The sequence below is a fragment of the Aythya marila genome (genome assembly GCF_965140915.1).
Source record: "Aythya marila genome assembly, chromosome: 17".
Taxonomy (NCBI): Eukaryota; Metazoa; Chordata; class Aves; order Anseriformes; family Anatidae; genus Aythya; species Aythya marila.
Window position 1 is genome coordinate 15,245,358 of NC_139058.1, and position 13,791 is coordinate 15,259,148.

Sequence of the window (13,791 nt, forward strand, 5' to 3'; positions counted from 1 at the left end):
AGACCATATGTACTCTACATTCAAAGCACATTTATTTGCCCATGACACTTCTGACCTAAGGAAAGCAGCAAGTGCATAAGAATAGGAGAGAAACACCCAAGGCAGTACACTGCACCACGTTGTCTATGACTTCTATGACTTCTGCCCATTCTGCCCACACCTTAAGCTCCTCTTTTTTTTTTTTTTTTTTTTGGAAAGGAGGCAAAACCTTCCTTTCCAAAGATTCAGGTATGACTTTTGTGGTGGATGGAGGCACTAAAGCACAGGAGCCTGCTTCACCTCCCTCCGACCAGCATGGCAGGGGGTGACAGCCATCAGCTTTCCCTTCCCCATTTCCCAGCTTTTTTCCCTCAGCTCTTCACTACTGTGTTTCTTTGCTCCCTCTGCTCCTCTTACACATTCACTTCAGTACTGTGTGAACTTGATGGCATCCAGCCCACTGCCTTTGCACGGGCCTAAAATAAGACAGCAAGAGGTTCTGGCTGTAGCAGTTGCTGCTCTTTTGTGTAGAGCAACACATGCAATTGATTTTCTGTCAGGCAACTGTTGTTTCTGATGGCACTTTACACAGTCGGTGTCCCAGGGCCAAGCAAGTTCCTTTGGCAATAAACACATCTCAGCGTTTCACTCCATGTTCTAGTGCCTTCCCCTGTGTCATTAACAGCATGCTGCCATGTACTACAGCAGTCTGCAGCCCTTTCTGGTCTTAATCATTGTAGCAAAGCAACCCAACTCCTCGTTCTAGCTTCAGCACACCCCGTGCCGTACCACTCAAGGGCACAGACCCAACCAAGCTGTGTCCTCAGGTGGCCAAGTCACAGCAGTAAGGAGTGCAGCAAACCACCAGGACCAGAGCAGGCTCTGGTTGGGGACAGTGGGAGTCTGCACTGCGCTGCCCTTCCTTGATGGCCCATGAGTTGTGACCCACATTTGTGTCGTTCTGGAGCACAGACCAGCAGGCAATTCAGTGCACAAACACCTCCACGGGGATGTGAGATGCAGCTGCAGCCTGGCAGAGCCGCGAGGACCCAGACACCCCAGCAGATGCTTGCTTATGGCCCCCAGCAAGGCAGGGACTGGAGCAGTGGTGGGAGAGTAGGGAATGCAGGGAGCAGCATTTGTTCTGAGGGACAAGGGCCTCTCAAGGCTGTCTGTCAAGGGGAGGAGGGAGAGGAGACAGCCTCAGCTCTTTTTTTTTTTTTTTTTTTATCCACAGCTTTAAAAACAAAACTAACTGATACAACATTTTTGCACATTCATCAGCTCCAACAGTATGTATTTACTTTAAATAAATATATGCCCATATCTTTACTGGCAGCCAACTTTTCATCTTCCTTTTGAGTGATATTTCTGGTTCAAAGGGTATTCCCAAGCACAGGAAAAGACGTGAATTATTTCAAAATAGGAGGTTATATTTGCATACCTATAAATACATGAAATAACTGTTTTTCCTGATTTAAGTATATATATATAATGTGCACACATTGCAATTATATTTTTATAAAGTCCTTTAATTATTTCAATTCTTTAAAGACCTTTGAAAATGGTAAAGAAATTGAATGATCATTACAGGATTTTAATTTTTTATTCAAGTTTAAAGATAGATGATGTCAAATGCCAAATGGTCAACCCGGTCTGCATCAATTTAAAGAAAATAAATAAATAAATAAATCCAAATTTCCAGGCAACAGTATAAATAGTTCTGATAGAAACTTAAAGAATTCCCTCTGAAGGTTTCACCCTCCCTACTGCTTCTTTCAGTCTTTCTCATGCAAGTTTAATTTATGCAGTGATGGATATCCTGACAGATAGAAGCTGCATTGTAGACATGGAGATAAAATAATCCCTAAGTGAGAAGAACCAGTTTGGTCATAGTAACACTATACTCAGCACTGTGTATACACTCACACTGAATTTGTGGCTGGTAGACTCCCAGTTGTTGACCTTCTATCTATCTGAAAAGCATTTTTTGCAATAACTCAACATTTAGCCCTGCACCATAGTGTAAGATCCCAGATCCTCTCAACAGCTATTCTGTGTGGAACGCTGAAAGCACTTGGTTTTTATTGAAGCCCATCAGCCCTGATTTCCTCAGCTCCTTGCAAGATGCACTCTGTGCTCAGTGCAGAAATCCATAAAGATCCTTTCTTATGGCACAGAATACTGGGTCCCAGCTGCAGGCACCATGTAGAAGTATCTGTGCTTGAAGTAGAAACTGTGTTTTCTGGAAACAAAGCACACTTCTGATTCAACTAGCCGTACCAAAATGAGATTCATGAAGTTCTGCCCCAAGCAAAGAATACAAGGGAGAATAAATGCACATGACAACAATCATTCTCCTCACTCAATGAGCTGCCAAAAAGCTCATTTGAGATGACAGCAGTAAGGGCAAATTAAGGCTCCACACAGATCAGAATAGGTGTCTGCAATATACTTGTGTGTATTTAAAATAAATCTCTTCTTTTTATGCTCTTTGTTCAACTACATTATCAAAAAGAGGTTTTAAATACAAGCTTATGGGACTACTAAAGAAGTGGATTTCTGAATGTATTCCTAACAAAACACACTCTAGAAAGCATTAATCTATGAATTGTGACAACCTTGGACAAAATGGATTTTTAATAGAATATAATGTAAATTGTCTCTAACATTGTGATAAGGATTTTTTTTTAAGTAATGCACAGAAAAGGCATGATGCACTCTGCATGAAAGGAGGAAAGGTCTTAATTTAAAACATTTTAATGAGCACACAATTTGAGTAGGAAAATGTGAGGAACGGAGATGAAAAACTCACGATAACACTGTAGAGGGGAAAAGGAGAAAGATTAGGTAAGTAAGCAAATTTGAAAAGGCTCCCACCGATAAGAGTAGCTAAAGGACGCAGATGGACGACAAATGCATGCAAGCCCAGCACAGCTGATCTCCCAGCAGGTGGTGTCTGTTGGTGGCTCTTATCAGTCACATGCTGGGGAAGAAAGAGCAATCAAAGTGCAAAGCAGTAGAGAACAGACCTCTGTGCTAAAGGCAACGAGGATAGTCAGAGATTTCGGCGAACACAGCTGTGGCTTGTCAGAGTTTATAATTTTTGCTGAACCTCCTAGAGCTGCACGAGGTGGCTGGGGTGTTTGGCCCTGCTGCAAGGCTCAAAGGAGGTTGCAGGACTGTGGGAAATTTGGCAATCTCGTAGAGGAAACTATGTGGGCTTAGAGGCCTGAGTTCTAGCTTTGGCACTTCTCTGCCAGTGTAATGTCGGGCGAGTCAGCAGACCTGAAATGACTTCCAGGAGAGAAAAATCTGGCTCCCCTGAGGTAGGAACAATTCTGTTTACTAATAATAACTTCTGCTCTGCAATGAAAGAGATTGATCCCGCACTCGCACTCATACGTAAACTGCCTTTAATGAAGCTCCTTGAATTACTCAGAGGAGCAGATGAATCAGGTCTAGTGACAGTTTTGCCACATTGACCTTAACAGAAGTTCAAGTCTGCTCATTCAAATAGAGCAGCAGAAACCCCACATAAATACTTAACGTCCTTTGAAAGAAACAAGAAGCCACCCCTATGACCAAAAAGGCAAATTAAAGCAAAGATCAAAGCTAAATATTTACTCTAAGCACTACAGTATTTGCAAATCTGGAAATGATCTTTCAGCAGTTTTCATTTGCATACTTCAATTAATCCAAAAATATTAAAACTAATCTCACAACAGAAAGGGTCAAAGTATTAATTAACTTGAGATTCATTGCTTTTGTGCAGTTTAACAGTTCAACACAAAGCAAAAATCAGTTTTAATAAAAAGTAAGTTAGTGTGACAGGTATAGTTTCATGAGTTAGTGAAACCACCTACAAGGCAATAGTTTCAGTACTCTCCCTGTTTTTTGTCTTACTTTACTAAATAGTTACTGAGTTTTGATAACACCAAACAATCTTAAGTCTTCCTTTATCCTCAGAGTTTCACTTTCAAATTGATGCCTTTCCCCCATATTCTAAACAGAACAGAGGTTACAACTGCTTTAGCAAGATGCCTAAATGCCATGTTAAGCAGAGAGCAAGTACTGCACCACCACCTCAATATCAGCTATCTAAGGTTGAGATTTCACTGCTGGAGCCATCATGTGTCAATTCATAGCTCCAGGACAAGTATGATAGCTTCCTTGGAGCCACTAGTCTCTGCTAGCTGAGCTCTTCTCCCACACAAAGGTTCTTTACTGGCTTTTAGGAGAACTGGGAAATCTTGCTAAAAGACAAAGAATTCGGAGACAAAGCATACAGAGCCTAATCCAGCTGCCAGAGCTTTGCTCTACCATTACAGGAGCCCATGAAAACCCAGCAAAAAAAAAAATGACAAGAGGTGGACATAATTTCCTACATCACAAATTCAGACTTGCAACTTTGACAAACATGTTTAGGAAACAAGAGGGAACTTTTCTTACTTTTTTTTTTTTTTTTTTTTTTTTTTCCTTTTAAATGGGGAGGAAGTGTGTGTGAAACAGGCAATGAACTGAAATGTTTGTCTGACATTTCATGCCAGAAAGCTCTGTAAAATTTGACTTAACCAGAGACCGAGAATGTAGGAATCATCTCCCCTCACTTCATGTGTTTACAGTGCAAGTGCTGTGTCCTGCTCAGTCACCTCCACTCTCTGCATCTTTACTGGAGAGAAACAGGCACTTTCTGCTTGCTATTATTGGTCCTGTTTTACACATCCAACAGGACTCTCACCTTAACAGTACTCTTTCTGTTGCTAGAAAGCATGGTAAATAGTCTTCACCTCAACACATGTACTGCAGATACCCAGAGCTTGCTGGGATTCATTTGTTCTTCAAATACAGCTTCAGGAATCAAATAGAGTAAATGCCCTTTGCACTCCAAGCCTTTGGCAACAGTCTTCCTAGATCTAAACAATGGCTAACAAACATTTTTCTCCCTTAAAGGAGCTTTCAGAAAAGGACGGATGCAGAAGACTCCTCAAATCAAAGTTTTGACATAAAGTTTTATGCTTTTCTAATTATGATACAATTACATGTTAAATGCGTACAGAGTGTACTTAAATGTACAGTAACAGTAACTTCTTCACTGAAAGGGTTGTGAGGCATTGGAACAGGCTGCCCAGGGAAGTGGTGGAGTCACCATCCCTGGAAGTCTTCAAAAGACGCTTAGATGTAGAGCTTAGGGATATGGTTTAGTGGAGGGCTGTTAGTGTTAGGTCGGAGGTTGGACTCGATGACCTTGAGGTCTCTTCCAACCTAGAAAATTCTGTGATTCTGTAATTCTGTGATAATGGAGAGAAATTGCTTGTACTGTCAAATACATAATTCTGACTAACAACATAAATTTCTTGTTACCTTTGATACAGTTGGTGGGAGCATTGCCACAACAAACATACATGGCATTCATGAGATAGTTCGTAGACACTCATAGGTGTTTTGCAGCAGTAATGAATAACAGTTAATAGCTATTACTTTTATAGCTTTCAAATAAAGGAGACAGCATTGTCCTATAGTTATTCTCCATATTTCTCTATTTTAATCCATCTCTCTCTGTTGGCTTTTTGTCAACAGGAATTCTCCTGTTGCCCCGAAGGCACAAGAAAAGCAAACTTGAGCCAGGACTAGTTGTCTGCCTCCAGTATAATTAGATCACGTGAAACAAAAGGAAAAGAAGCTCTAATCGCATCACCTATAGCTTTTCCAACAAAGATGAGGAGGAGCAAATGCTGCTGTTAAAAGAGAAATACCACCCCTTAAAGAATTTACTGTGTCTCTCACAATTATTGTGTCTCAGCATTTCAGCAAGGGTTAATGTGCAAAAGAGCTTGCTGGCTTACCTGCTTTCTGGGTCTGGGTCGTTGTGCACACAGGTGATTGTGGCAGTGGTCCTTGCACTATCCGTCTCTTCTTGAACCCCCCACTGGTCTGCATCACTGACTCTGATGTCCATGATCTTCACGCCTGGGGCTGTCCTAATTCTGTGGGGGAACAACAGGGACTGCTTTAGTTACAGACCCCATACAAATAAATCCAGAGAGGTAAACACAGAAGATGAAAGAGGAAATATTCCTTCTTGCATTAGTAATACACTGATACATTGCAACTCTAAGTCATTCTGCTTTAAAAATATAAAATAGGTCCAATTACTTTAAAGAAATGAAGTATGAGTTTCATTATATGCAAAGCCAGTTAATTTTCAGTTCGAACAATGTGGAAAGAATAAGGATGCTTTCTGCTTCAGTGGCACCAGTTTGATATAAATGAAACAGATGTGACTAAGCATAAGTTGATTAATTTGTCGTGTCTGTCCTGCAGTTTAAGATGGAGGATAAGAGCACTGTGATATAAAGTAGATTCTCCTGCTCAGAAACCTTTGGGAGTAAGGTGCATCTTAATATTAGGGTGATCTGCAAGGAAAAAATATGTTCCACTGTTCAAAGACCATAATGAAGGAAGAAGAGGGAATGTTATCATACACCCTGGACAGAGGGATGAAAATAATTATATCATTCCACTGGGATCTATCAAACAGTGCCTACAAAACTTGCTGCTGAAAACACTATGATGCTGACATGAAAAACCTTGATTTCCTAAGCACAGGTAGAGATAAAAGCAGTACCTTTTTTTGCCATTTGCTTAAAAAAAAAAAAAAAAAAAAGAAAAAAAAAAGAAACCTTCATGCTCCAGTGGGGCTCTGCATTAGGAACAGATTGCCAGGGAATAGAAAACAAACTGCTTTTAATAGCAGAAACTTCATTTGTGCAGCTTGACTCCTGAAACAAGCCTGGGATTTTGACAGGAGTGCTGCAAATATGCCTGGAGAACAATTAGGCTGAAAGCAACTGCTGTAGCGCCACATTCACCACTACTGTGACTTAATTAAAAGCAAAGCCAGCAGAGGCCTCTTAGTGGTATGGTGGAATGAAACAGCACTGCTGTGACGTGGAGCGTTACTTAACAGTGAGTTGTGATGGATTTGCCCCAATGCCTCATGGCCAGTCAGTGCTCACATTACAATGTTAACAATATCCTATGAGCTCTAGCTGAGTTCATGGTCTAGGATCAAAAACTTCATGACTTGACTTGATGGGTGTACTTTTCCTCTGAGAAGGAATTAATTCATCCTTCTTTTATGATGTCCTTGCTTTTCCCTGTAAGGCTTTACTGACTTGACTGACCAAATTCATGCCTAGCATAACCAATCTGATGAAAAACATTTCCTGTAAGGAGAGAATTTTGATATTTTTCGATTTGTTTCCTTTCTAATTGTTTCCTTCGGATGTCCACAGACATCTGTATCTCCAAACAACGTCTCGAAGTTTACGTGTCTGTTTCATATCATCTCCTCTTTTTTTCACAAGAACATTCATTTATTTTGTAGTAATTACACTGGACCAAATCATTCCTGCAAAACACCTCCATAGCTTCATTTCAAACTGACTTGTAGCTTACATGAGAGACAGAATTAGGCCTTCAGCAATGGATTTAATCTTTTTTTTTTCCTTTAGACTTAGTCAACCAGTTTTGAAAAAAATAAAAAATAAAAAATAAATTAAAAAATCCTATTTTAATTTTCTCTCTCCCAGACAAAACTATGTATTTTTAACAAATTTGCCTCCCCACCACCTCCTCAATTTCCCAATTTTTTCTTGACAACATTCCTGGAAGCCTCTAACCTAACTTTCCACCCAAGACAAGGCCCTCATTAATTAATAGTTCACTGAAGGGCAGGAGATGCATAGGGGAGTGGGAGGAGGAGGGCAGGACAGCTGGATTTCACCCATGATTTCAGGATTCATAAGTGTTTTCCCATCTGTCAGAAGCCTGTTGCGTCCTCCTACACAGCTCTTGCACTACAGATATCCTCGCTCTGCAGCATTTATTTTCCTGCAGCCCGACCTGAGCGTGGCAGTCGGCTCACTCCGGTGAGAATGCAGCGCAGCGAGGTGCAAGCCTGAGGCACGCTGGAGCACATGGGACCCCTGCCCTCTGTCACAAGCTGAAGCTGCTCCTCCTCTTCACCTCCATCAGCAGTCCCACACAGAGCAGGTTGAGGATGCAGAAGCTTCAAATATCCACATGCCTGGCTGTTCACAACCTCTCCAGCCATGCTGCACCCCAAAACGCTGGCCAACCCTCTTGGGCCAACCCTTCAGCCATGCCTGCCCCCCTCAGCCAGGGAGCTTTGCTCTTCCTTCACATGTCTGAATACAGTTCCAAGATGCTTTTTGCCTATCTGGGCAGCAGCTGGGTCCCTCCCAATGCCTGTCCTGCTGGCTCACTGCTCAGCTTCTCCTTCGGGGCCCTGTCCCTTCTGAGGTGGCCTTCTGGCTTGAAGCAATGCCGTCTTGTTGACTGTGCCTACAGCTTTCTCTTGCCACCTATCTATATTCTGTCTTGCTGGGTTAGCATCAAGTGAACATCACATACACTGCTTCCCAGCTATGTTTTCCAAAAACGTCTCAGAATGCTGCATTTTAGGAAAATTTCCAGTCTAATCCCCTGCAATGCATCTGCTCTGGTGGGCTGAGACAAGATGTCATTTTGCATTTTTGGATATCAGTACAGCCAGAAAGGTTGAAAGAAGGAAGAAACTCAATTCAGCTTCTCACTTAGGAAAAGTCAAGAAATTCAAATCAAACAGCCTACATATGGAAGGTTTGAGCCTACTATTCCTTGGATAAGTGATTCATATCTTTAAATCTGCCCCCAAACTCCACAGGCACAAAAAATGTTTTAAGCATTGGTTACTCAGGGTATGAAAAAAGAATAGGAAATTCCTACCAGATCTGACATAAATTGGAGAAAAGAGGGTGAATGTGTAGTGTGAGAGCCCAAGCGCAGGGTTTATTGCCCTTGCCCTGTGCCAGGCTTCAATTATAAGCTTGGGTGGATCATTTAGTTTTCTTACACCTCCCTTCCCCACATGAAATATGGGGAAGTGCTGCTCTTCCAACTCCTAGGGAGTGTAAGGATAAATAGAATGGATTGGAAAAAAAAAATCTGATGCCCTTTCAATTTGCTGCCTGACAAAAATTCTGCCATCACTGGGTTTGAAAACATGGAGAAAATTTCCTTAAGTATTTCGCAGAAGCATGATCAAAGAAGCAACAGCTACCACTATGATGACTTAATTCATTTTTTATAAAATTAAAGATAATTGTGGAATGAAAAAAATTTTTGAAAAAAAGAGACAAAACATCAACCAACTGGAAATTTCGCAAAACTGACATTCCATTTTGACACAATAATTTCTTTCTGAAAAACAGAATTTTCAGGCAGAAAACAGTCCTGTTAAAAAGTGGTTGCCCACCTTTAAAACATTAAAGGTGGCACTTTGTGGCACTTTGCTAAGGCGATTAGCAGAGATGCAGATGAGACAGGAATACTGAATGAGGTCATGTAAAGTCAGCCTGCAACAGCCCCTCCAAAGCTACAGCCTATATTCACAGCCTGAATCACAAATGGGGTGACCACTTTATTCATGGTATTGTCATCTTATGGGTGGAGGAAGCCCAAGAGAAACCTGACATCCTCAAGCACTGCCTTCTGTGACATGTATACCCATAAGATCTTAAGAAGAGGTAGCTGGTGGGGAGGGGAAAAGTGTCAAAGCTGTTTGGAACAGGGACCTAATGAAGCAACCGCTTCATGAGGAATTCTGCCCTCTTCTCCAGCTATAAACAGAGCAAGCTCCTTTCAATTTAGACTGCAGAATACAGTTGGTATCCCTGGCAGAGTTTTTTCCCCGAACAGTGTGTCCTCCATTTACTGTGGAATATAACAAAGCTGGAAACATGATAGACAGAATGAAGCAGGCAAGCAGAAGCATCCCCAGCCTGACAACTTGGACCAACCAGAAACTATTTTAAAATGCAATCCCAGCCTTAAATGTATGTGACCTCACGAATTCAACAGCTCTAAACCTCTTCTCTCACCTATTACAACAACAGGAAAGGAGAAGGTATGAGTAATCACCAGGGCTGGGCAGCAGCATAAGGACTGCAAGAGGGATTTGAACAGATGAGCACTTAGTGGAAGCGGTGCAGGGACTTCCACTGCCTCCCAGTCATTTAGGCACAGAATCTGAAAGGTAAATGCTTGCTTGCAACGCACCCCCAGCAACACTCCCAGCAGCAGCAACTGGGAAGTAAAATCTTGGAAAAAGAACTTTAAAATAGAAATAGAAGGAAAAGATAGTCAGGAAATAAAACCAGAATGTGCTCACAGCAGATGGAACATGCTCAAAATGATGGGAAAGAAGACTTTCAGAGCTATTTTAGAAATCCTCTCATCTCCCCCCAAACCCATCATGGGGGAAAACATGATCTGAGCTAAATTCACTTTCAATGACATACTAATAATGGTTATGATAATAAATTTCATTTGTCATTTCCAAGCATTTCTGTATTCAACCCTTCAACACATATTTTTAGCCCAATTAAAAATAAAATCATTATCCCTCCCTTACAGGAAATCCAAGCTGTAGACCAGTTTAGTTAACTTGCCTAAAATTAAACAGCCTCTGCAAAGCCAGAATGAGCACCAATACATCCTGATTCCCAGGCTGACACTTTGGCTAGACACCCCTACCCATCTTTAAGATCAAACTAGAGCTGAGTAATTCCAGACCCTCACAGAGCATTTTACGTATTTGAAGAATTGCACAAACAGCAAGCAATTAGTTCTGAATGAGGTCCCTGGGGAGTTTCGAGTTAAAATACGTGTGTTTTAAGATACATTAAGCCAAGTGCTATAAATTAAAATAATCACCAAACTCAGGCATAACAACTGAGAACTTTTGGGGGTGTGGGCGAGACAGACAACTGTTTCCATACAGGAATGGAACTGAGGCAGCCCTCCCTTTACAGGGGTAGGAACCAATTGGAGTTTGTGGGGGCATAGGAGAAAGCGATGCAGAGCTGCTTCACCCCAGCGCATCAGGGTACAACGATCAGAGCTCATTGGTGTTAGTGAACAGAAAGCAGAGTGGCTTGGGAAGCACTTTTGGGACAGAAGGAAGGCCGAGGCAGGGCCAGAGCTGCCCCAAAGGAAGCACCCCCATCTCCTCCATGTCCTTCCCAGGCGGAATTCTTCACGGGTTGATCCAGATATTTGAGGAAAATGAGGCAACATAGCCAAAAGCGACCTAGAAAGCACGTGCCAGAACCAGGATTTACACCTTCATTTCAACTCCTTCAGCACAAAACCATCCAGCTCCCTCCTGGCCCTGCCTGAGACCCGCTACACACCGCAGCACCCGGCCATGCAGGCCCAGGCAGCTGGAGCGCGAGTGCAGTGCTTTTGAGGTCAGCCGGGACCAGCAGTCAGGCCCTCAATCTTCACAAGCTAAGCAAGTGTTTATTTTCTGAAGTATTTTTCCAAGAACTTTATCTCCTCTTTTGTATTTTAAGAGACTTATCACAGATTTATGTTCAAACTGCTCCCCCATCAAACGCGCCTTGAAATAGCAGCACTCAGCCAGCTATGTTTATTCCAACAATTGTGTATTAATGTTGCTACAAGTAAAGCTATATAAGTACATACAGTAAAATACACATCAAAATACACAAAGATCCTGTGATAAACCAAGCCCTCCCCAAAAGGTCGGGAGTGTAGAAGCACAAACAATATGCTTTTCTGTCACATGAGTGAAGCAGGCCGCCTGCGAAGCTTGTCGGAGAGGCACAGGTAGATGGCAAGCAGATGGTGATGGGGAAGAGAGGGCAGTGCAACAACCAAAAGGAAACACTCCAAAAAGGTTTCTAAAATGACATCAGGGTGACTTCCGAAAAAACGGACTCCACAATCAGTAAGATTGTAAAGTAGGTATGTTTATTCAGTGCTGGACAGCGCAAGGGGTAGTCCTGCCAAAGTTGTGTGCACCTGACATGGCAACTTGCCATGGTTATATGCAGCAAAGAGTTACATATGCATGAAGTTTCACAATACACCTATACATATTCATAACCTGTCCCCACTTCATATTAAAATTAGTTCCAAGGAGTCATTTCCATAAACTCCTCCTATCTGCACTTGCGCAGCGTATTCTGATGGTGGTCGTCAGGGGTCATGAGGATGAAGATTGATGACTCTCCCTCGTCACCACTAGTTGACCTCTTGTCTTTGTGCAGACTCAGTTGCTCCTTGGCTCTTGCCCATCCACAGGACCAGTTTCTACCAGTTTCTTAAGATAGGCTCACACTCTTATTAGGAGACTGACCTTGGTAAGGGGCCCAAGGCTTCTTGCTTTAGTTAATTTGAACAATGCACCATAGTTAGCAAAGACACTAAGTAGCATTCTAGTTTAATGCCATCAGCGCTCTATCTCTACTTGATAAGATTCTCCTAACTCCCTCTCTCAGTCCCCCCTTTTCTAAAAAGTTAGTAAATTCTTTTATTATATTCTCCTAACTCTCTCTCTCAAGGGAGGTTAAAAGCTTTACGTGACCCTGGTACAAACCCAGTGGCAATAGGTATGACCAGTGAAACAAAGTGGGAACTGATGGTGGGACAAAAAAAGCACATTTGCCCTCAGGGATAAAGAAAGCTCAGAAGAGATGGAAGCAGCAGCTTCCCCAGTCAGCTGGAGTTTTCCTTATGATACGACCTCCGCATTTCATTCCAGATAAAACCTACTCCAGTGGCTGCCCCTTCATTGCAAGTCCAATGCATATATTGGCCCAAATTCATTTTAAAAACAGGGCATGGACTTGCTGTGCTCTGCCTGCCTTGGCCCCGTTGCCCCAAAAGCCCTCCCCACTGCAGGGCCAAAGCTTTCTCAGCCACCACCCACCCCATGGAAATGCCTCTGGCAGCCTCAGAACTCCCTCACCTTGACACCACATCAGGAAATTTGCCTTTTCTTTGCCACTATATCTCAATTTCTCTCAGTATCTGCTATTTTTATATAACCTTTTGTAGCTGTCTTATTTAACCCCATCAAATGTTTGGGGATGCAGTTTCTCTGAAAGTAGCTGTTACTGCTGTGTATCAGAATATTTCCATCCAACGGGTGCTCAAGGAATCAAAGTCCAGGCCAAAGCACCAGGAAGAACAAAGCAAGAGAAAATAGCAACAGTGACCAGCGAAAGGCAAGGCAGGAGCAGAGCTGCTCAGCAGACATAGTGGCTAACAGACGAAAAAAGCCCAAAGACCTGGGGAAGAGAAAGCCTTTCACAGTCATAGAGGGGATCAATGCTAAAGATTTAGAGTGATACAACTACCACTGAAGCTATCAAGATCTTTTTGCAGCCTACGAAATGTATCAAAATATGCTAAGCATCAAGCTCACTGGCATATTGGAGTTTGAATAATTAAAAGAGTAAACAGGATTTTAATTTGGATTCTGACAGTAAAGTGCCTTCCATGTGATAAATTAACTATTAGGGAAGACAAATTAACACAATCTACCCTTGAGTATGATGGCTTATGATTTTGAGGAAGCTTTTACAGAAGCATGATCAAAATAAGGCAGGATGACAAATAGGAGGTGATGTTGGGGGGAATATTTTATCAAAAATCCTCCCTCTGATCTTTGATCAAACTGTACATAAAACTTCCCTAAAAAGTACAGCAAATTTTCTCAAGAGCCACCCATTTTTCCTAAAAGCTTATAAATATTTTAGGAGAGATCCACAGCTACTCTAAATCACCAGAGATTGATGAATTTTATAGTGAATTTTTAATATTGAAAAGTTAAATTTCACATCTCTGAAGCAAAGCCAGGAAAAGGAGGAGTCACCCCCTATTAATTTCTTCTGAAGGGAAAGATATCTTAGAAACTCTTTCCAGATGTAATAC

At 42.0% G+C, this 13,791-nt stretch overlaps 1 protein-coding gene across 1 annotated transcript in view; it reads right to left on the reverse strand.

Annotated features, from left to right (window-relative positions):
- TMEM132B (transmembrane protein 132B) overlaps positions 1 to 13,791 on the reverse strand; it is a gene marked incomplete at both ends in the record, with an annotated part of 259,315 nt that overhangs the window by 144,931 nt on the left and 100,593 nt on the right. Inside the window, one exon of the mRNA XM_082773713.1 lies at positions 5,826 to 5,966. Coding sequence (XP_082629839.1) covers positions 5,826 to 5,966 — 141 coding nt within the window. The remainder of the gene's footprint in view (positions 1 to 5,825; positions 5,967 to 13,791) is intronic.